This window comes from Prenolepis imparis, unplaced genomic scaffold, assembly GCF_030444845.1.
Source record: "Prenolepis imparis isolate NDT839.2.m4 unplaced genomic scaffold, iyPreImpa1.0 SCAF_242, whole genome shotgun sequence".
NCBI classification, from domain to species: Eukaryota; Metazoa; Arthropoda; class Insecta; order Hymenoptera; family Formicidae; genus Prenolepis; species Prenolepis imparis.
The window spans coordinates 18,635-43,867 of NW_028141400.1; the positions used below are offsets into that span (position 1 = coordinate 18,635).

The window sequence follows — 25,233 nt, forward strand, 5'->3', positions numbered from 1 at the left end:
TTTCTCCCACCGTAAGCAGCTCCCTAACTCTTATACGTATAGCTCCTCAATAATTGCGTGGTCCTTGCGGGGATGACGTCATGCGGGGAAGGGGGAACGTGACGCTAGAGACCGAGAGGCTAGGGACTGAGTGAGAGGCTAGGGACCGAGAGGCTAGGGATCGCGAGCCTAGGGACCGAGAGGCTAGGGACTGCGAGGCTAGGGACTACGAGGCTAGGGATCGCGAGAGATAGCGCTTAGGAGAGAAAGAGAGAGCGCGAGGTGAACGCGAGCGAGATATTGCAAGAGAGGCGTATATGCATGAGAGAGATGTTGCGAGAGATGATGAAGCGAAGGAGAGCGCGAGGTGTTCGCGAGAGAGAATTTTTAATAATATTTTAATAATATTAATTCTTTTATAATAATATTCTTAATATAGATAGAAAGAGAGGAATTATTCTAAAGTAAAAATATGTGTTTTTATATTTAAAATAATTTTTTTTTATTCATAAAATAGGTATGTGTAATATTTATAATTTTGTGTGTGTGTGTGTATGTGAATTTAAAATTTAAAATATAAGAATATATAAGAATATAATAATATGAATATAATATAAAAATATTTAAAAAATATAATATAATAATAATATAATATGAATATATAAGAAAAAATACAAATAAGATAAATAGATAAACAATATAAATTTAAAATACAAAATATAAAAATTTTAAATGCGTCGGCGGCAAGCGGAGGAGCAGCGGCTGGGCACTGCCCAGTGGGCAGTGATGGCGGCAACGGTGGTGGGGCGGCCGGGTGGCAAGCGGAGGTGCGACTAGGTGGCAGTAGGGTGACCAAGTGGATGCGAAGGGTCCCTTCTGTGACAGAAAAAATTTTTTATTAATTATTTTAATAATTTTTAAATTAAAAGAAATACTTACAACACACTCTCAATCTTCGTCCCTCACATTCGGCTCATCGATTTCTAAGTCCGAGTTCAGAATATTATGTTCTGGCGACTCCTCCGATTCGGATGATGATGGTGTATTACATTCTATTGATCTCGTAGATTTATATCTATAACACCCTTCACCATAACTTTTATAAATTGAATACATTAAATCAAGACCGGCGTGCAATCGATTCTCAAAACATGTCGCTCGACTATGTCCAGGCCAATCTGAAAGCTTGCAATTATTTCCACCACACATGTATGTATCTCTTAGTCGACATTTACAACTTCGTAGAAAATTTCGCACATTATCCGCACATTTTTGTATACCTAGTTCTCGATCTCTTAAAAATTGCACCACCGAAGATATTGGAATGTTCTTCGATTTTTCACAAGGAATAAAAACTGGCTCCGCATTCACATCGTCATTGTCTCTGAGATGTGGATACCATTGCCCAAGGTTGTTTATTGGTAGCATTGCATCGCAGTCCCACATGTTCATTGTCTATTCGAATTTTCACTTTAAGTGTCCCAGCACACAAAACACGTGTCCCGACGTGTTCATTGCGATAAGCGCGACCCCCCAAGATCCCCTCAGATTGAGGAGGGAAGGTACCGCGTGAGTGGCCGAATGTCGGCAAAATTATCGCAAAATAATTCTTCCTGAACAATGAGGAAGAAACGTCACATATGAGAAGGGGAGGGGGAGGGCGGAAGTACCGCCAAAGCGCGTCGCCTTATGGGGGAGGGGAGGGGAAGTACCGCGAGGGCGGCCGAATATCGGCGCTCACTTTGCGGTGTTTTGTTTATAATAAAACATGGTAGATAATTCAAAATAATACAATACGCTGTTTTGTTTATGAAAAACAATACGCGATAAGCGTCTCCCGCACAGCGATAAGCGCCCCCGCCCCGCGTGACGTCATCCCCCTCGCCTACAAGATCCCCCTCCCGCCCCGCGTGACGTCATACCCCTCGCCATGGAGAACTCCCCCGCCCCGCGCCCCCCTCGGAGCCCCGTGGATTAGAACTCTCCTTGTATTCCTACTATGGTACCATCAGAATACCAGCCTACAAACTTTTTGATTCAATATACGTAATATAATTGTGCGCCGTATGAGATTCGCGGCTTAAAAGTTTTAATTTTCAATATGTTAAGACGCGCCAAAATTTATTCTTTCATATATTTCAACAGTACATTGTCTACACATTATGATGGTACCATCAGAATACCAGCCTACAAACTTTTTGATTCAATATACGTAATATAATTATGCGCCGTATGAGATTCGCGGCTTAAAAGTTTTAATTTTCAATATGTTAAGACGCGCCAAAAATTATTCTTTCATATATTTCAACAGTACATTGTCTACACATTATGATGGTACCATCAGAATACCAGCCTACAAACTTTTTAATTCAATATACGTAATATAATTGTGCACCGTATGAGATTCGCGGCTTAAAAGTTTTAATTTTCAATATGTTAAGACGCGCCAAAAATTATTCTTTCATATATTTCAACAGTACATTGTCTACACATTATGATGGTACCATCAGAATACCAGCCTACAAACTTTTTGATACAATATACGTAATATAATTGTGCGCCGTATGAGATTCGCGGCTTAAAAGTTTTAATTTTCAATATGTTAAGACGCGCCAAAAATGATTCTTTCATATATTTTAACAGTACATTGTCTACACATTATGATGGTACTATCAGAATACCAGCCTACAAACTTTTTGATACAATATACGTAATATAATTGTGCGCCGCAACTTACTTTGTGTACAAATTAGATATTAAGTATAAGTACAATCTGTTTAATTGCTAACGAGCATGATACATTATGTTATTTTATTACGCGGTGTTAAACTTGAATAAGCGATATTCATAATTGCAAGAAATATTGATGGACGATCATTGGAATATTACTTAATACATGCAATCGCGATTAATCTTTAATTAGTCTTTCGAAATTTATTAAAATTAATATGTATGTATGTCAAGTTTCTATACACACACGTATAAATGACACACTTGAAATTACAATCGCAGTGATTACGAAATCGAAATATTGAATAGTATATAATATAAATTTAAATACACAGTAATAATTTAGACGATGGTTCAAGTAAGTAAAAGTTACAGCCTATAATGATTTTTGAATTTTGCGCGCGGCGTGCTGAGTGTCGACTTACGTAGTTACTACGTCACGTCCTTCGTCCCTCGCGTCCTCGCGCTTGTCACGGTATCGCGCTCAATCGGCTCCGCATTTTTCACGCGTTTTTCCCGTTAAGAATGAATTCCGCGTACAAACGAATGTCGAGAGTATTGAATCGTGCCACGGGCAATTAGCAGGAAGTATGAATTATCTCGTGCGATCGCGGTTAATCAATCTACGACAGTCTGCAACCGCCGGGCTATGCCGCTTTGCCGCTTTTTCTCCGAATCGTTCGATCTCATTGAACATTCTGTTTATAAAGAGGTATGTATCATTTGGCGTCATTTATTTGTACGAATTGCATCGCGTTCAAGCTTTTGTGCTTTGGGAAAACTATATTTTGGATGTGAGATATTTAATTAATACATAATTTATCGTTTTCAGATGATTGTGTCGCGCGCGAACCGCGCGAAGTTTGTTGCATTACGTCACGACATACTACGTCACAGCGTACTACTTCACTACATATTACGAATATCGAAAGTGGCGGATGGTTATATATCGTCGTTATTTATCCGTTGTTATTTATGCAATCTGGTGCGTAGTGCATGCAATCGGTGTCGAAAATGCCGTACAAAGTAACGGGCGATCGTTCTATCGTATTATTTAATGCGGGAAATCGAAATCAGTAATGCCTGATCGATGAAAATGCATCTCGGCGAACGATTTCCGAAACGACGCAACAATCAACGAAAATATGACAGCGTTTCAACGACCGATGAGCAAATTGATTTTATTTACCTGATTATATCATCGTCATTTACCTGAAAAATATAGCTAGCATATGAAAATCGCTCATATAATAATAATATATTATTTATAGGAACGAATTTCTGAAGCGACACCCAACAATCAACGAGAATATAACCGCGTTTCAACGACCGGTGAGTAAATTGATTTTATTTAACTAATTATACCTATCATCGAATTTATATCATCGCCATTTACTTGAAATACGAGGGTTGTCTGAAAAGTTTCCGACCTAACAAAGATACAAGACATTTTTTCTTCAAATTAATTTTTATTTTTCTACATAGTCTCCTTGTAAGTCTATACACTTCTCCCAGCGATGCTCCCATCTCTTCAACCCGTCCAAATAGTACTCGGCGTCTTTCTCTGCAAAATAGTTGTTTACGAAGGTGATGGCCTCCTCATTCGACGAAAATCTCTGTCCTCCGAGCGCAACTTTTAGCTTAGGGAACAAAAAAAAGTCGCTTGGGGCTAGATCTGGTGAGTAAGGAGGGTGGTCAAGCAGTTCAAACCGTAATTCGTGGATTTTCGCCATGGCAACCGCTGAGGTGTGAGACGGCGCATTGTCTTGGTGAAACAAAATTTTTTTTTCTGCAAATGTGGCCGTTTTTCCGCAATTTCTGCCTTCAGCTTGTCAAGTACTGATGCGTAGTATGCTCCTGTAATGGTTTTTCCTTTTTGAAGATAATTGATTAAGATAACTCCATGACTATCCCAGAAAACAGTTGCCATCACTTTCCCAGCCGAAGGAACAATCTTTGCTTTTTTTGGAGCCGATTCCCCCTTCGCAGTCCACTGTTTTGACTGTGTTTTTGTTTCTGGAGTATAATGGTGTATCCAAGTTTCATCTACAGTAATTAATCGGCGCCAAAACTCTGATTTATTGCGCCTAAACTGCGCCAACAGATCGTTGGAAATGTTCATTCGAACACGTTTTTGGTCCAAAGTGAGCAAACGCGGCACCCATCGCGCGGACAGCTTTCTCATGCCTAAATCTTGATTCAATATGTGACAAACACGTTCTTTGGACATGTTCATAGCCTCTGCTATCTCTCTAACTTTAATTCGACGGTTGTCTAGCACCATTTGGTGAACTTGAGCGATATTATCGTCAGTGGTTGCAGTTTTTGGACGTCCCGAACGTTCATCGTCACCCAAGCTGGTACGGCCACGTTTAAATTCAGCAGCCCAAAATTTCACGGTGGTAAATGATGGTGCAGAGTCCCCGTACACAGCGTCCAACTCGTCTTTGATTTGCGTAGGCGTATTGCCTTTCAAAAACAAATATTTAATGACAGCTCGATACTCGATTTTTTCCATTTTCACAAAAACACTCACATCGACTCACTCAAATGATTATCAAACAACAACTGCGCGTCCAAAATGGCTGAAATTTTGGTGACCTTTCAAAGCATGCGCAAACACATTCCCCAACTTTTGTTTACGAATGCTGCCATCTTCATGTTGAGGTCGGAAACTTTTCAGACAACCCTCGTATATAAAAAACTGAAACAGTATATATAAAAGATTCATCGAAAAGGCGAGTCAGTCGAATTTAGTAATTGGCATATGCTAATGCGAATAGTCAGTTAAAACGCAAATTAATCGATAACCAATCGGAGAATCAATCAATCGAACAGTTAAATAAAACGCCGAAGGTGTTCTCTTTATGGTAACAATATAACATAACATAAAAAGTTCAGATAAAAAGAACAACATCTTATCGAATTCAAACTTGCTTTACAATAGGTAAAAAGTATGGAATAACTATATTAATAATTTTAAAATTGAGATTAAAAATAAAAATATTTTATCAAGCCAATTGTTATGGCTCAAAAAATTATAACCAAAAGTTAACATAATTAATATATTCAATAGGATATTTACCGCACACAAACCGAAAAATTTTGAATGTCTAAGCAAATAAGTTGGCCTTCGAACTTTTTTCGCTTGCATTGCGAATTCCTCTCCAGTATATCGAATTCAACCCAAAATTTAGTAATAAAACCCAGGCAGCAGAAGCGCTCGAGGCAGTCAGAAGTGAAAAATTATTAAAAGAACAGTGTGTTAGTCGCTAACGAGAGTCGCAATCTTAAGCGGTAACGCGATCGCATATAGTCTAAATAATACATGACAAATAAGTATCGCAGTCGCAGATAGAATACCTACTTAATATTGTAATCGTTGTAAATTAAGGAGTAAAATTGTGAGTATATCTCTATGTGTATGTTTTAAACAATTTTTTAAATAAAAATACATTAAAATTGAAATCAAACAACGAGGGCCGTTTCAGAAAAGTTCTAATTTTGCATCCGGAAACGATCTCAAATAACTCATTTTCCGTGGCTCATCCGAAACATAACACAATTTATTGTTAAGGAAATGTAACTGTGCTGGAAAAATACTGAATTTTAGAATATAGATTCGAATATTAATTATGCAGCTTTTACAAGCATAATCTCAAAAAATAGAACACTTTCATCAAGCTAGCAAATATGCTGCTTAAAGAATATAGATATGATCGGAATTATACGCACGTATATTATAGAAATATTGTAACTCTATATATTTGATTTAATTAATATTTAAAAAAAGATTATTTAATTAAAGACAGAATTGTCATTACTTCTCTCGTGCAATATTTTGTAGCAATGCGTGAAAAGACGGGAAGATACTATAAATTTCTATAAAGAGACTGAACGTTTTTGTTGAAAGCTTAAAAATAACATTAGTAAATGAAAATAATAGAAATATTTCTTGTCTGATTGAAGAGAAGGATCGAAAAAAAAAAAAATCATTTCACAATTTCGCTTTTTTGGTTCTTTTACGTTGCCTTTTCCCGGAATATTTTGTTAGATGAATGAAGGAAGCATCGTATTTCACATATTTATGTTCTTTAATTTTGATATAGAAAGGATATTATTTTAAAAATTGCAAATTCGTGTAGAACCTGCTTTCTGCGTTGTTTGGACAAAATTCTAAATAAATTAATCAATAAGTTTCGCGCAGTCGTTTTCGTGCAATTTATAAAAAACTTTAATTATTCTCGAATTGAGATTGTTCCTTAATAAAGTCTTGGCGGTGTACCAAGCAAAATGTGTGCCCAGTGCACAATTAGTTAATTCCAACGAAAAATTAATTTTTGTTGGAATCGATGCACCGACATCCGCGTACGGCTCGAATAGCCTATCTATTACCGATTTATATTTAATTATTCTCATTGTCAGGATATCTTATTATCAGATTACATAATATATACTTGCTCTTTAAATGGATTTTTACGCAACAGTCAATCGTGTTATATTTTTTAACTAGTCTTATAATGTCGAGATTATTAATTCAAACATACACATGCAATTTACGAGGGTTAGTCCAAAAGTTAGTTTCCTTATTTTTTTTCTCTCAAGAAACGACAATTACCATATACCTCGGGCGTCAGAAACTTTTATTTAGGTATGCTGAAAACATTGGTAAAGTTTGGTGCGGAAGCGACTTCGCAGCTGTAAGTACGCTCCTTGCAATTATGGAGCGATTTTTTTTAGTCCAACTGCTATTGCGTACTTACAGCTGCGAAGTCGCTTCCGCACCAAACTTTACCAATGTTTTCAGCATACCTAAATAAAAGTTTCTGACGCCTGAAATATCTGCTAATTGTCGTTTCTTGAAAGAAACAAAATTAAAAAAAACTTACTTTTGGACTAACCCTCGTACATATAACATATACAAACGAGGCTCCTCAAAGCTCAACTTTCGATCGATCAAGATTTCAAAATTCTTTGAACTCTGTCTAGTCTCGTTTTGTCTGTTTTCTTAAAACCATAATAAAGCAAATTCTAAGAATAACTCTATTCTCATTCTCTAATTACTTTTTCAATTTTCTGGACCTCGGAATATTCGACGTCACCGCAGTGTCGATCGAAATCTACCGAAGCGATTTGTAAAACATGTAACACGTCTACATATTCATATATTAAAATTTTTTATAAATTTAATTAAAAATATGGGCTAAATAATATTTTTCTATAAATATAAATTCTATTGTATTTATAATACAAATGCTAGTGAAATGTTTAATTATAATCAACATTATATTTTATATTAACAATAAAATAATTAATACATTTTAATTAACATTTTATTTACCGAATGCATTTAGAATTTTAGAATATCAAGGCGATCAATCTTATCAAAAAAGAAGTATTGTGAAATAATTACACTTTTGAACTAAAAAAGGAAGAAAGTTGGAAAAAATATAATTTAATTAAATTGATTACCTCGTCACAATAAGCCATGATCATTACGATATTGTTATTCCTTGGTTTTATTATATTGGCTTATAATTATTACGTGCATTACGGAAAAAACGGGCGATTGATCAATTTGATACCTGGGCCTACGGTCATCCCGATATTTGGCAATGTATTGCTATTCCAAGATAAATTAGGTAAGTAAAATTATATTTAATATATTTTTAATAATAAAGAAATCATTAAAAAATTATTTTTTTGTCCACGTTACGCATGTCTATACATATAGAATTAATAAATTAGATCAATCTCGATAGCGTGGCTTTAGTGATGCTAATACCGATAGTATTTGTTTAGTTTTCGACTTAAAAATTTAAAAAAAGATCCTTATAATTTTTTTTATAATGAATTCTTATAATAAATCTTAATAACTTAATAACTTCGAGATAGAGAAAAATACTTAGTGTTTTGAGTTCTTCCATTAAAAAAAACAATTAAAGGAGAAAAATCTTTTCGTTAAAATTCAATTATTGGAATTATAATTTATAATTATTATATCAAGAATTTTTTAACAAAAATTTGGTCGAATATAATTTTTTTATTACATAACTTTGCATACATAAAATAAAAGTAATTATATTCAATAATAAAATTCTAAAGCTTCGAACTCTATATAATGCTATTTTATTTGTCTTACAATAATACAATTATTTCCGACAAATTACAGCAATTTAAAAACTCTTTTTCTGAACAAAAAATATAATTCTTCACTTTCCTTATGTAATGTATGTTTATAATACTCTCATACATTTTTCAGAGAATATCTGGAAGCTTTTGTTTATTTGGTTTGATAAATATTATCCTATTTTTAAATTATGGATGTTCTTTATACCTGTTGTATGTATTCGTCATCCAGATGATGTGAAGGTAATCAAAAAAACATAATCTAGTAGCTATTTTTTAACACAAGCTAAAGATTAAGCTTGTTTATTTTTCCAAACAATTTTTTATTCATAAAAATAGCCTTTATGAAAAAAAAATATGAAAAATAGTATGACTAAATAAAAAAGTATAAACGATTAATCGATTATCTGCATATAAAATTCAATAAAATACTTTAAAAATACTAATTGTAAGTATAAATATTTTAAATCTAATATTTTCTGTTATTTCAGATCATACTAAGTAATAAAGAATACATTGAAAAGAGTTTCATATATGATATTTTCCGTCCTTGGTTAGGATCAGGTCTTTTCACCAGCGGAGGTAACAATAAAAAATAGAATACCTAAAATAGAATACTTAAATATCTGTATTAAATTTTAAAATAAAAGAAAATAATTAAAAACAAAAAAAGTTTTACTTCAACTCTGTTTAAAAAAACAAATATAATATTATAAAATTTTTTCCTTGAGGTCATCTTTAAAATAACTTTAAAATCATCAGTATTTTCTTTTAAATGCGGTATTACATATTTCTGACTTGGTAGTGCATTATAATTAGCGTCAAAATGATTTATAATTTTCAAATAACCTTCAAATGGTCACATATAAAATGATCTTTTCTGCATGCATATGCGCATATACTCGTACATGCTTGTGCGGATACAAGATGTTAAAAAAAGAGAAAATTTACAGGATAATACTTATCAAATCGAGTAAGAAATACTTAGTAAACATAAATCAAAAAATTAATTTATTTAAAAAGAATTAATTTAATTAATTAATCCTGTCACAATTAAAATTAATTTTTATTTTGATAAAGTAAATAATTTTGCTTCTATTTATTGCAATATAAAAACAAAGGATTATACATTTTTATTCCGATGTTTATAAAAGATGTTCTAAAATGTTCTCTGTGTTTTAAGAAGCAATGTTATTCTCGTCACAGAATTGCACAATTTATTGTATTATTACATAATTTTTTGTTTTTGTTTTAGGTGAAAAATGGCGTATACGGCGAAAGATATTAACACCTGCATTCCATTTTAATATATTGCAGCAATTTGTTGAAATTTTAATTCAGGAAGGTAATCGTATGACACAGTCTCTGAAAAATTTAGAAGTTGAAGGAATAGTTGACGGAACAGTACAAGATTTATTATCATTTGTCAGCAAACATACACTGAACGCAATATGTGGTGAGTTTGTATCCTGCATATGTATCAAAGAAATAACAAAAGCCAAGAGAGTATATCATATTTTCTCTAATCAAAATAATAATTTTTTTACAAACAATAAATTATATAACAATATATTAAAAATTATTTTCTTTATTAGCAAATGTAGATGCGTACGTAAAATATAGTTGTTTTTACTACAATTACTAAGATTTCTTCTCAGAGATAAATTATTCATTGCGTATATTTAAGTAAAAGGAAGCAATTGTACTCACAATGTACAATTCAATATCATTTAAATCGACAATAACAATGGTGTATAAGGCCCTGCGCACAATAGAGAAAATATATTAGGAACAAATATTAAATATTACGAATAACAATTATTTTAAAATAATAAAATCGAAAAAACTCTGATATAAAAATACAAATTCGAGTATAAAGGACTAGTAAGGGCTAATAAACTATTAAGAGTCCTTTATACCTGAATTTGTATTTTTATATTAAAGTTTTTCCGATTTTATTATTCTAAAATAATTCTTATTCCTAATATTTAATATTTATTCCTAATGTTTTTCCTATTGTGCGCAGAACCTTAGGGGCTGCACACAATCGGCGAGACGGCATGGGATTCCAGCATCCTCGCCGCCCCCTACCTAACGCCCGTGAAGGACACTCGCTGAGGTTTTAGTGGTAAGCTTAGGCCCGTTGGCCGAATCACTCGTGGTTCGGTCAACGGGAACAAGAAGTCCCACATAACCGCCGCCTCTTTCCCGGGAGGCGTCGGTATCCATAAAGGATTTCCTCAGCGAAAAAAAAAAAAAAAAAGGGGCTGCACACAATAAAAAATAAGGAACAGGAAATAAAGAACAGTTCAATATAAAACATGTAAAATATAATTTAGTAAAAGTTTTAATGCAAAATAGAGGAACGAAAGAATAGTACTAACGTGACGTGTAAAATATCTCTATTCTGCGTTACTAAATTATATTTAGTTATGAATTATCTTCTTTTTATTATTATGATTCTACATGGGTTTGCAACTTCCAGCGTGAAGGGAGGTCTATAATTATACGATTCTACATGGGTTTGCAACTTCCAGCGTGAAGGGAAGTCTATAATTATACGATTCTACATGGGTTTGCAACTTCCAGCGTGAAGGGAAGTCTATAATTATACACGACTCTATGGGTTTGCAACTTTAATTTTTCACGGGAACATGTTTCTACTTTCACTTAGCGCAATTTTTTTTATATTATATATTTTTGTAGTACGATTCTACATAGGTATGATTTTACATGGGTTTGCAATGGATAATTATTCATACGATTTTACATGGGTTTGCAATGGATAATTTTTTATACAATATGATTTTACATGGATTTGCAATGGATAATTTTTCATACGATTCTACATAGGTTTGCAATGGGTAATTTTTCACTACTGGCGAGCTCTTACTTAGCGCCTTTTTTTTACCTTTTTTTTTAAAGGTAAGTTTTGATAGGTATATTTAACTGCTCTCTATTTTCTGTTCTTTATTTCCTGTTTCTTATTCTTTTTATTGTGCGCAGCCCCTTAAGTGAAATTTTCGCTAAATTCTTCATTTTAAAATAGAAATTGTAAAAATATTTAATATTTTAAATATTGCTTTATTCAAAAGAAAATAATAAACTATAAGATTTATTATGTGCTAAAAGAACTGTCACTTCAGTAAAATATATGTTGTAGCAGTGTCATTATCACGGAATTATATTATTTTGCTTATATACTTGACGTGAGACTCCGCGTGTCCTGATATTATATAGAGATTTTATTTAAATAACTATATATAAGATTTAAAAAATTTAAATTTCTATAAAATCGATGCCGCAATGAATGAAAAATCAATAACATCTGGTTTCTATAATCTGAAGTATTTTTGAAATATTTCACTATATTGTAGAAATATATAAAAAATTATATAAATAATAATTGTAAAATTACACAATAAATAATGAAAACAGAATACTCTCATATGTAATTATATAACATTTTATTCATTATTTGTCATGTAATTTTACACTTATTATTTACGTAATTTTACATATTTTTTAGAGTGTACGTTATATATTGCTTGATATAACTTTGACAAATGGATATTTGTAGAAATTGCCATGGGTACTCCTTTGCAAGGCTTCGGTACGTTCGAACTAGAGTATCGAAAAGCGGTCCACCAGATATCTGAAGTTATTGCTTATCGGTAAGTACTTCAAATTCAGTAAATGTTACAAATATCCAGGATATCTTGGAAATAAATTATTATTAGTTATTTCTTTTATATATAAAGAGTCTTCTATATATCAGAACTATTTTATTGATAAACGGAACAAAAGTTACAAAAAAAGGTGAAGTCGCTTAGTGAGAGAAAAGGAACGAACTAACTAACAAAGTTTCTTAGCGCAATCACATGCAAAAGAAAAATATATCTAGCGCTGAAGCGCCGCCAACCACTGTCGTCAACTTAGTTACATTAACTCAATTGGTTGCGCGGGCTATTTGAACTCGCTAGATTATACATATATCCAACACTCCCGCTTAATCTAGTGAGCAAAAAAAATTATTGTGTAACATTTGGCATGCTTAAGCCTAGACCTTTAAGACAAAATGCGTGTTTTGTACCATTTAAAGGCTTGGTAAAAATATCAGCTATCATTCTGTCAGTGGACATATATTTAAGTGTAATCGCATTCCTTTCAAGAGTTTCTCTGACAAAATGATACCTAATATCAATATGTTTGGTTCTATTATGAAATACTGGATTGCACGCTAGTTTTTGAGCACTTTGATTATCATTATATAAAGTTATGGGTTTATTAAGTTTGATTAGCTCATTTAACAATCCTTTCAAATGAATAGCTTCTTTGGCAGATTCTGAGAGGGCAATATATTCTGCCTCTGTACTTGATAGAGCTACCGAACGCTGTTTTCGAGCTTCCCAGGATATCGGTCCATTTGCAAACATAAATACATAGCCTGTGTATGACCTGCGATCAATTACATCATTCGCCCAATCTGCATCTGCATAGCCTGTTATTTTAATGTCACCAATCCCTTTATAAACTAATGAATGGTCGAGGGAACCTTTTAAATATCTTAGAATTCTTTTTGCTGATTTCCAATTCTGATCAGTATGATCTCTATTAAATTGACTTAAAAAACTGGTTACAAATGCAATGTCAGGCTTAGAGTTGACAGCTAAATACATTAACGCACCTATCAATTGCTGGTATGGTACATTATTAATACTTTGTTTGTCATTACAATCAATTTTGAAACCTGCCTCCATGGGAGTTGAAGTACATTTTGCTTCTGACATACCGAATCTAACAAGCAGTTCTAGAATATAATCCTTCTGATTTATGCTTATTATTTTTGACTTTCTATCTCTTTCAATATTTAGTCCTAAACATCTTTTGGCTTGTCCTAAGTCTTTGATCTTAAAATTCTTCTTTAATTGTTCTTTTAATTTTACTTTTTCAGTTTTATCATTAGAAAATATTAAAAAATCATCGACATATAACGCAATAATTATAATAAACTTATTGCTTATTTTGAAAAATATACATGCTTCAAACTTTGATTTTTGAAAGCCTAACCTGAGCAATACTTCTTCTACCTTTTTATTCCAAACTCTAGAGGATTGCTTAAGGCCATAGATTGCCTTTTTTAATAGACATACCTTATCTTTATTATTGGGATCAATAAAACCCTCGGGCTGATTCATATAAATTTCTTCTGATAGCTCACCATTTAAGAAGGCTGTGTCTACGTCTAGATGATCTATGTCTAGGTCTAATTCTGCGGAAAGAGCAATTAATAGTCTTATACTAGAATGTCTTACAACAGGCGAGAATGTTTCGTAATAGTCACTGTCAAATTCTTGGGTGAAGCCCTTTGCCACTAGACGTGCTTTATATTTTATTGTGTCACCGGCTGAGTTTCTTTTTGTGCGAAACACCCACTTATTTTTGACTATCTTCTTACTTTCTGGACAGTCCACCAGGGTCCAAGCTTTATTGATCGCCATTGATTGAAGTTCTGCTTTCATTGCCTCCTTCCATCGAGCACTATCCTCTTGTTTGACAGCTTCTTCAAAATTCATCGGGTCATTCGGTTCATACATGGTTTGATATAGCATGTGGTCCGGATACTCCTTAGGATTTCTGTTTCTTTTTGGGTATCTTCTGTTTTTCTCTTCAGTTTCCAGGACCGCAGGAGATTCATCCGCCGCCTCTTCTTCTGTTTCTGTGAGACTTCCATATTTCTCTTCCTCTTCTTCTTCTTCCGAATCATCTCCAGTTTCATTCGATTGTGTTGATTTTGAATCCTCTGTCTCTGGGAGATCTTCTGACTCTTCCTTATCGCTTAATAATTTAGTATGAGCAATACTTTTATTTTTTTCTTCTATATCATTTATCGAAAAAATATTCTCCAGAAAAGTTACATCTCTTGCTCTGATTATCTTTCCTTTTTCTTCGAGATCAAATAGTCTGTATCCTTTCGTGTCTTCGCAGTATCCGACGAATATACACGGTTTTCCTTTTGCGTCCCATTTGCTTCTCAAATTCTTCGGAATGTGTACGTATGCCACGCAACCGAATACTTTCAAGTGACTTAGGTCAATTTTTCTGCCTGTCCATACTTCTTCTGGTGTCCTTCCTTTTATTGCTTTGTGAGGAGAACGATTCTTCAAGTACACTGCAGTGTTCACTGCTTCTGCCCAAAATTTCTGATCGCAATTTGCATCCTGCATCATGCACCGAGCTCTTTCAACGATTGTCCGATTTGTCCTCTCTGCCACGCCATTTTGTTCTGGCGTGTACGGAACCGTGAGTTGATGTCTGATGCCCTTTGACTTGAGATATTCTTCAAATTCTCTGTTTATGTACTCTCGACCATTGTCCGAACGGAGAACTTTTATGGTGTAATCGGTTTCGTTCTCTACTAGACGTTGATAATCTTTGAAGGTCGAGTACACTTCACTTTTTGACGCAAGGAAGAATACATGGATTTTTCTAGAAAAATCGTCAATGAAGGTTAGTATATATCTTTTTCCATTCCACGAATACTCTGGCATCGGATCACATAAATCTGAGTGTACTATACCTAATAGTTTATTAGCTCTTCTTGCATTTTTATTCCCGAAGGGCTTTCTAGTTTGTTTGCCTTTTAAGCAGGCAACACATTGCTCACCTCTTTCATCGGCGAAGTTGACTCCTGTTGCTAAACCTTGTTTGAGTAGATTCATGCTTACTCTATTAAGATGTCCTAGTCTTCTGTGCCATATATCCTCGCTGTCAACGTGCTTTGCAAGATTTGCTTCCTGAGAGATAGTGTCCAAGCGATATAAGCCTTTGTGATTGGAGGCTGTGACAACAACTTCTCTCTTTATCGAGCAGTCTTCAGCGTCATAGACTTGACAACCTGTTGAATTGAATACTATGACATGACCATTTTTAATCATTTTACTTACAGAAAGCAGGTTAGTCTTCAAGCCCGGAACGTAAACTACACTGAAAATGTTCTTCGGGCCATCTCTTGTGGAAACAACCACTTTTCCAGTTCCATGTGCACTCAGTGCCTGACCACTTGCAACAGTTACGTTGTGATTTCTGTCTTCATTGTAGTCTTGTAACCAATCCTTCCTATTGGATATGTGTGTAGTTGCACCCGAGTCTACGTACCATTCTTCAGTTGCTGAGTCCTTTGCGTTTGATACAAACAACGCTTTGTCCTTCTTGCAGGCGTCACCCGCTGCTTTGTCCTTCATTTTATTAGCCTTTTTGTTGGTAGGACATTCACTCTTAAAGTGACCTTCTTTATTGCACTTGTAGCACACTACTGTCTTTCTTTTATAGTGTGTTTTATTTCCTTTCGAGTAAAAGGCTTTGTCATCAGAATTTGAACTATTTGAATGCTTCGTGTCCTGCAGGAGTTTAGCCTTTACAAAGTCACTTGTTAGTCTTACATTTGCACTTTCCAGGGCCATTACCATTGGATTATAATCTTCTGTGAGTTCACTCAACATAATAACCGCAATGAATTCATCATCTAAGGGAGCATCCATGTCAGCTAGTTTTTGTGAAACCGATATTATTTCATTTACGTACGATTCCATGTTTTTGAAACTTTGCAACTTAATTCCAGCAAGTGTACGTAATAAGGTTAACCTTCGTGACAGTCCTTTGTCTTCGTATGCCTTTTGCAAATTTAGCCATGCCTCTCTCGCACTTTCTGCCGATCGAACATGGGCGTACGCACATGGCTTGATCATCAAGCAAATCTTTGCTAGAGCCTTCTGGTCCTTGCGTTGTCTTTCTGGCTCCGACGTTGAATCTTTCTCTGGATAACCTTCAATTGTATGCCATAAATTTTCGTGGATCAAAGCCATCTTCATGCCGAATTTCCAGTTATTGTAACTCTCTCGACCGTCTAGCTTCTCGAAAGCCAAATGTACTGCTGAGTCGGCCATATTTTCTTCCTTTTATGGCTAGCACTGACGAACCTTTTTGTAAGTCCGATTTCAATATTCCAATATAACAGGTACCTGGCTTATTTATTTTATTCTCCTTAAACCTGAGGCGCCTGGGCCCATAACCTATTAGTTATTTCTTTTATATATAAAGAGTCTTCTATATATCAGAACTATTTTATTGATAAACGGAACAAAAGTTACAAAAAAAGGTGAAGTCGCTTAGTGAGAGAAAAGGAACGAACTAACTAACAAAGTTTCTTAGCGCAATCACATGCAAAAGAAAAATATATCTAGCGCTGAAGCGCCGCCAATCACTGTCCTCAACTTAGTTACATTAACTCAATTGGTTGCGCGGGCTATTTGAACTCGCTAGATTATACATATATCCAACAATTATTAATAATTATAGAATCATGTGGAAGTAAGTAATTATACAATTCAACATACAACTTAAACTTAGGTCAAAGTTATATTAAGGCTGATAATAATCAAACTATTTACACATGAACTAGAACAATACAAGCACGCACTATGCCCGTCCGAATTTTTATTACTCGATTTTAGGATTCGATTGTTTTACTGCGCGTCCTAAATCTTCCATTGTCCATAATTTTTTGGAAATTATTCTTATTTTAATTACATAATTCCCCTGCTTTCTGGGATTCGATCATTTTACTGCTCGTTTTTATATTCAAATTATATTTATTTATGTAGATTTAGATCATCAAAAATCAAACGATAAAGAATTGAACGAAATAGATTTTTGTCTCTAAAACCGGGTCTACACGCAACATGCGTTTTTTTATTTAGTTTTGACTGCACAGGTAAAACGATGTAAAAATCGTTGCAGTTTAGTAGTATCCACACAGCACAGTTTTCAGCATCGTTTTACCTATTCTGTTTTGCAAAATCCATCAGGAAAGTTTTACTTTGGTCAATTTTTGCAATTTATCTGAAAAAAACTGAGCATCATGTGTAGAAAAGACGAACGGAGCGTCCACATGCACCGACATGTCTGTGCAAATCACGCAAAACTATGCTCTTGGGCATAGTCTTTCGTCTCCGTGTTCCGTCTCCGTGCAGTTCACATAATTGCACAGTTTTCCTGTCCAGACGCAATGTCTTGTCTGCAACGTCTTGAACTGCGCAGACAAAACGATGAATAAAACGTTGCGTGTAGACCCGGCTTAACACACACACACACACACACACACACACACGCGCGCGCGCGCGCGCGCGCAATCAATAAAGTAATAATTATTTCGTAAAGATCGCAACGAAATGATAATATACATATAATTTAGATTCGCATATGTAACTTTAATTCTTACTCGATTTAATAAATATATTACGCGAAAAATGCATAATATAAAAGATCTATTGTCACAATATATATATAGTTGTACATTAATTGTTAATTGTAATAGTTAAATAAGTCATTAATGATTTTATCATAGAACATAGTTTTCGGATATCGATCGCGATTGCGTGTAGAGTAGGATTTGTTTTTCAATTAAAACGTATAACAGCTTGTTTCGCGATGCTAGATCTCGAAATGCATTTTAATGGCGTATCCTCAATACGAATTTTTTTATAAAACTATAATTAAAAATTATACATTCTTCATGTGTGTGGAAAATTCTTTTCTGGAATACTTAAAATTAAATCCTACAAATTTTCTCTTTATATTATTAGTCATATAAAGATTATTAGAAGTTTATTATGTCATATTAAATTAGTTTTCTATAGTATAATATTTTTTATAACTTTTTTAAAATTATACATACATTATATAATTATAATTTAGAATAGTCAGGCCATGGCTGTATAACGATATGATATTTGCGTTATCTTCAAAAGGCAGACTACAGAAAACAGTATTGAAAATATTGTATGGATTCAGTAAAAAAGTATGTAAAAATGATATTATTTAATATATATGTATAGTATATATCCTGATGGAAATATTTTACAGAAATTATAATAAAATCATATAATACTAAAACAATACAGCGAATCACATATTGATACATGAATTAATTGACCCTTTTGTAATTTTATTAAAATTTTAATAAAAATTCAGAAAAATTTATTAAAAATTAATTTTATTCAACAAATTTTAATAAAATTGTATTTATTCAGTAAATTTCGTGATTTTACCCGAAAGAGATTATTCAATAGACTTTCATTATAATTTATTATAATATCTAATCTACAATGTAAATTATTGTTGGATTAAAAAAAAAATGTTATTTAAAAATAAATACATTCATTGAATATTACACTTTAAATGTTAATTTTTCAAGACCATGCAAAAGATTTTTGCCTTTTAATTTCAAAAAATTTAATGAATTATGTAAAATGTAAATAATAAAATTAATAAATTTTTTTTCAATATATTTATAACCTAAATTAACTTTTAATATACGCTTAACTTAAAATTTTATGGGATTAATTATTACGGCTATAATAAAATTGAATATATATTCATGCATGTATTTTATACTAAAGTTTAAAACAATAAAATACAAGTTTTCCTTTGTACTAAAAAACTCATGTAGTTGCATTGGCTAGAATAGGTGAAATTTATGACGATAGTGTAACATATACTAAAGATAAAAAAGACTAATTGTAATTAGTGTACACAAATAAAAAATGTGAACAAAAAGGCATGAATAATACACAGTACGAAAAACTGAATATAATCAATAATAAAAATGCAAAAGTGTCGTATCTCAAAAGATGAAAGAGTCTGCACGTGATTAAAGTGTACATAATTCAAAATTCTTTTCATTATAATACATTTAAAAATCAAAATAATGGGTAGAAGTTTCGCAAGTTTTATCAAAATTTTTCATATATCTTTTACACTTTTTAGTTCAGTTTTAGAAAATTTATTAATTAATAATATTATAATTTCATCAAAACAGCTTTTGTTGTCAAAATTTTGATAAACTTCAATTAAATAATGTTTGGAAATAATGTAATTCTTAATAAAACTTTGCAATCTTAAAAAAAATAATATTTCGCAAATTAAATATTAGTTCTTAAATATATTTAATTTTTCTCTAAACTCATATGTATATGTAGTATTTAATTATACTTTAACGTGAAAATTCTGATTTATATTGTAATAAATTCAATAATTATTCATTCATTTCTATTGTATTTTATAAAATAAATTAATTGATTTTAATTTTAACAGAATATTTCCATAAGGTTTATATATGTTTTTCTTTTTATTTATAATATATAAATTTCATAATAATCATATATATTATTAAGACTATGGTGTAATTCGTAAATGTTAATACTATATATGATGTATTTGATAATACAATACAGATAGTAAAGAAGATTAATATTTTGTAATTATATAGATTATTGCAGAAAGGAAATTGTATCATAAATGTACCAATTATCAACACTTGAAAAGTTTTGAAAATGACAGAGAGACAAAAGTTGAAGATAATGATGGAGAAATAATTGGTAAATACATATGTAACATAATTTGATTATAGCTTAAATTCGACTGCAATTCTAATAGCGTAAATTATTTTGGCAATATGTAAATAACACATCATACACATATATTCATCATACATCATAATCGTACACAATATGGAGTATATGTATATATACATATACATATATATACATATATATAAAATTACATCAATCTATTTAACTTTATAAAAGTTATGTGTATAAGAGTTTTAAATAAGATCAATATGTTATTAAATCGAGAAACACATAAAATTTATGCTATGAGATTGATACAATATCTTTATGCTATCAATATCATATACATACTGTATATTATTTTTCTTTTATTTAGGTCGAAAAAAACGGTTTGCCTTATTGGATCATTTAATAGCGGCTTCTCAAGAAGGTTGTTTAACTGATTCAGATATCAGAAATGAAGTCGATTCCTTCATATTTGCGGTTTATATTTGTAATTAATTTTCTTAGTTCTCTAGATATATACCTTCTGCTCAAAAAGTATCCGGAATTTGTAATTTAAACGGCGTGCGCTGGAGATACCTCGAAGATGTTTTTTTCTCAGATTGGTAGCACTTTTGACGGCTTGTATGTCAATGTTCAAATCAATCTGTCGATAAGTTTGTTTACTACAGTGTTTGAGTGGATCGATAATTAATACTGTCTGCGAATTTTAAAATGTCGAATTCAGTTGAGCAACGAATTTGCATCAAATTTTGTGTTTCCAACGAATTTTCTTGTTCCAATACGCTTAAAATGCTACAAAAAGCCTACGGGGAATCGTGTATGTCAAAAACACAGGCATATGAGTGGTACAAATCGTTTAAAGAGGGCCGTACCGAAGTTCAAGATTTGCCTCGTTCTGGACGGCCATCCACGTCAACTACCGACGAAAACGTAGAAAAAGTAAAGAAATTAGTGCTCGAAAATCGTCGTGTAAGTGAAAGAGAGATAGCTGCTGATCTTGCAGCGTTTGAGAGAGAATATTCGTCGCAAACGGCCAGATTTGTGGAAAGACAACTCGTGGATTTTGCATCATGATAACGCGCCGTCGCACACATCGCAGCTTGTACGCAATTATTTGACCAAACACTCGGTCCATATCATCGAACAAGCACCGTATTCTCCAGATTTGGCCTCGTGTGATTTTTTTTCTCTTTCCAAAACTCAAATTGCCGCTTCGTGGTAAACATTTTGAGACGCAGTGAAAAAGAATTCGCAGAGGGAGCTGAAGGCCATCCCAAAATCGGCATATGAAAAGTGTTTTCAAGAATGGGTTAACCGCTGGTATATGTGTGTAGCTCAGAATGGAGATTATTTTGAAGGAGACAAAATAAATATAGAAGAATAATTAACCATTTAATGTTTTATTTACAAATTCCGGATACTTTTTGAGCAGAAGGTATTATTTGGATATATGTATATGTAAATGTGATTATGCACAGGGTCATGATACTACAGCGATAACTATAATGTATGCATTGTTACTATTGGCTGAACACAAGGACATTCAGATACTTCGCAACAAATAACTGTCGTAATTAGAAAAAAGTCAATTAATTTTATTAATTTAATAAATCATATTAAATAAGTATTATTTTAATTTGATTATGCTTGTGTAGTTGTATATGCAAATTTGATTATGCTTATATATACATAATTATGCTGATTTTTATGAGAGCAGTAAAAATATTACACTTTTGCTCTGCAATATATTTTTTTATACATTTCTCAATAAAATTAAAGCATCACTTCGATTCAGTCAAAAAAAAAGAATAAAATATTAATGTATATAACTTTGTAAAAAGTTATTAGATGTTTCTGGATATTTAAGGATTTAGAATCTAAAAGTCTGAGCTTTCAAATGTTGTCAAGCTCTTTTTTTGACGATAATTCTTCTCTAGGTAAAACTTCTTTCAAATTAACTATGAAAAATTGAAGAGGAACTACAATTTTAAAATTATTCACGCAAAAGAAGAATTGTTTTATTTAACTTTACTGTAGATAGTTTAAATGATTAAAGTTTAAAAATATATAGCTTGAAAGCTAAGATAGAAAAAGTCCCTTTTCAGCATGCATGATTCTTAAAATTGAAGTTATTTTTTCACAGTTGATTTGTAAATTATGTCATCTAGAGAAGAATCATCGTCGAGAAAAGAGAGTGACAGCGTTTAAAAGCTGAAATTTTCCGCTGTAAAATGCTTCTAAAAATCGTTCTACGATTTTACTTTTTACAAAATTACACATATTTAAATTTCATCATTTTTTTATCATTTCAAAGTAATACTTTAATTTTAGAATTTTGAAAAGTGTGTATATTAGAGAGAGAAAGAATATCAATAAAATTAATTTAAATATATAAGAAATTAAAATAAATATAGAAATTCAGAATTTTTATGTATTACGTGTATACATAAGTATTTCTCAGAACAGTAATAAAATGCACATTTAATATAGGATCGTATCAGAACTGAAGTCGCTACTGAGTTTCAAAAGAATGGAGAAAAATATACAATTAAATTGTTACAAAATCTACCATATTTAAATAGATGTTTAAAGGAAATATTACGTTTATATCCTCCTGCACATAGTATCTTACGAATTACCACAAAAGATATAAAATTACGTACGTATAACTATATAGTTACTACTTCACTCTATATATTTTTGAACATGGCATTGAAATATGTTATCAAACATAATATAGATATAAATATGTTTAGAAGACTGTTTATATGTTAAGATTTATATGTTAAGATAATGAATGCGTATTTAGCAGCTTTCAATTATTTATAAAAATTGTATCTGTATAATCTTATAATATTCCTTTTCAGAATCATATTTAATACCTACTGGAACAACTTTATTGCTTCATATTTTTAAAGTTCATAGAGATCCTAATTTTTGGCCAAATCCAGATGTATTTGATCCAGACAGATTTTTACCCGAGAATTCCGAAAATCGTCATGTTTATTCCTACATACCGTTCAGCGCAGGCTCTCGGAATTGTATAGGTAAACTATTTAATTTTTATGTTTTCTTACATAAGAAGTTCTGATATATTTAGTTCTCTCAAATGATAGGTCAGCAATACGCTATGTTGGAGTTAAAAGCTATGATAGCTCCTCTAATACAAAACTTTTATGTGGTGCCAATTGACCATGTAAAAGATATATTAATAAAACCTGACGAAATGATTCGTCCAGCTAATCCAATTCGTATAAAATTTGTCCCGATCAAAGGTACAATACAAAAATGAGAGCAGTTTATATTCAGTAAGTATCAAATATCAAGAATAGTATAGTCATAACAAGAATAGAATATAAGTGTGTTTCTTTCAAATTCTTGTCCCGATTTTTTATTCTATATAAAATAGTATGCTGGTTCAAGACAGGCAGCAGACTTTTACGACAATGGAATTAGGAAGCTGTCTACATATTCATATATTTAAATTTTTTATAATCTAATTAAGTAACTGAAGTCGCTGCTGCGTTACAAGAGAATGGAGAGAAATATACAATTAAATTATTGTAAAATCTACCATATTTAAGTAGATGTTTAAAGAAAATATTACGTTTATATCCTTCTGCACATGCTATCTCGCACAAGATGTTTCAGAAGATATAAAATTATATGCGTATAACTATAGTTAGTTTTTCACTCTATATTTTTGAACATGGCACATTTATAATTCTTATTTTATTAAACATGTTAAAATTATTGGCGACTATTCTTGTATATTAATATACAAGAATAGTCGCCAATAATTTTTACATTTTTAATAAAATAAGAATTATAAAAAAAATATCTATGTGGATTTGTTAATATTTTTTGCTTGAAACGCGTATTGTTCGATAATTTATTCGTGATGTATAATATATTATGCTTCGTAAAATTTTTATCTGAAAATATTTTGTAATTATTGTGTTTATACATATAACTTCAATTTTAAGAATCATGCATGCTGAAAAGGGACTTTTTCTATCTTAGCTTTCAAGCTATATATTTTTAAACTTTAATCATTTAAACTATCTACAGTAAAGTTAAATAAAACAATTCTTCTTTTGCGTGAATAATTTTAAAATTGTAGTTTCTCTTCAATTTTTCATAGTTAATTTGAAAGAAGTTTTATCTAGAGAAGAATTATCGTCAAAAAAAGAGCTTGACAACATTTAAAAGCTCAAACTTTTAGATTCTAAATTCTTAAATATCCAGAAACATCTAATAACTTTTACAAAGTTATATACATTAATATTTTATTCTTTTTTTTTGACTGAATTGAAGTGATGCTTTATTATAATATACAATATTTTCTGTAAGATCTTGTCTCTTATAATATGCTAAAAAATAATTAAAAAAAAAAGATGAAAAATTACATTTGGACTTACCACATGCAATGGCCATAGTGCACTGGAATATCTCTGTCATTTATGTTATATCAAATGTTATATCAAATGGTATATCACATGTTATATCAAAAAGTGTGTAGGCTGGTATGCTAATTGTACCATCATAATGTGTAGACAATGTACTGTTAAGATATATGAAAGAATAATTTTTGGCGCGTTTTAAAGTTGTGAGAATTAAAATTTATAAGCCGCGAATCCCATACGGCGTACAATTTTATTACGCATATTATATCAAAAAGTTTGTAGGCTGGTATGCTGATGGTACCATCATAATGTGTAGACAATGTACTGTTAAGATATATGAAAGAATAATTTTTGGCGCGTTTTAAAGTAGTGAGAATTAAAATTTTTAAGCCGCGAATCCCGTACGGCGCACAATTTTATTACGCATATTATATCAAAAAGTTTGTAGGCTGGTATGCTGATGGTACCATCGTAATGTGTAGACAATGTACTGTTAAGATATATGAAAGAATAATTTTTGGCGCGTTTTAAAGTAGTGAGAATTAAAATTTTTAAGCCGCGAATTTCATACC

At 31.9% G+C, this 25,233-nt stretch overlaps 1 protein-coding gene across 1 annotated transcript; it reads left to right on the forward strand.

Moving 5' to 3' along the window:
* Positions 1-8,065: 8,065 nt before the first annotated feature.
* Positions 8,066-23,965, forward strand: LOC145948105 (cytochrome P450 4C1-like). Its single transcript, XM_083057863.1, has 13 exons — positions 8,066-8,351; positions 8,972-9,081; positions 9,330-9,420; positions 10,094-10,294; positions 12,419-12,512; positions 18,595-18,697; positions 20,168-20,276; positions 20,626-20,732; positions 21,734-21,800; positions 22,744-22,914; positions 23,123-23,302; positions 23,372-23,563; positions 23,665-23,965. Exons 1-12 carry the CDS (start codon positions 8,198-8,200, stop codon positions 23,545-23,547), a joined length of 1,563 nt encoding a protein of 520 aa, XP_082913989.1. The 5' UTR covers positions 8,066-8,197; the 3' UTR covers positions 23,548-23,563; positions 23,665-23,965.
* The last annotated feature ends 1,268 nt before the right edge of the window (positions 23,966-25,233 follow it).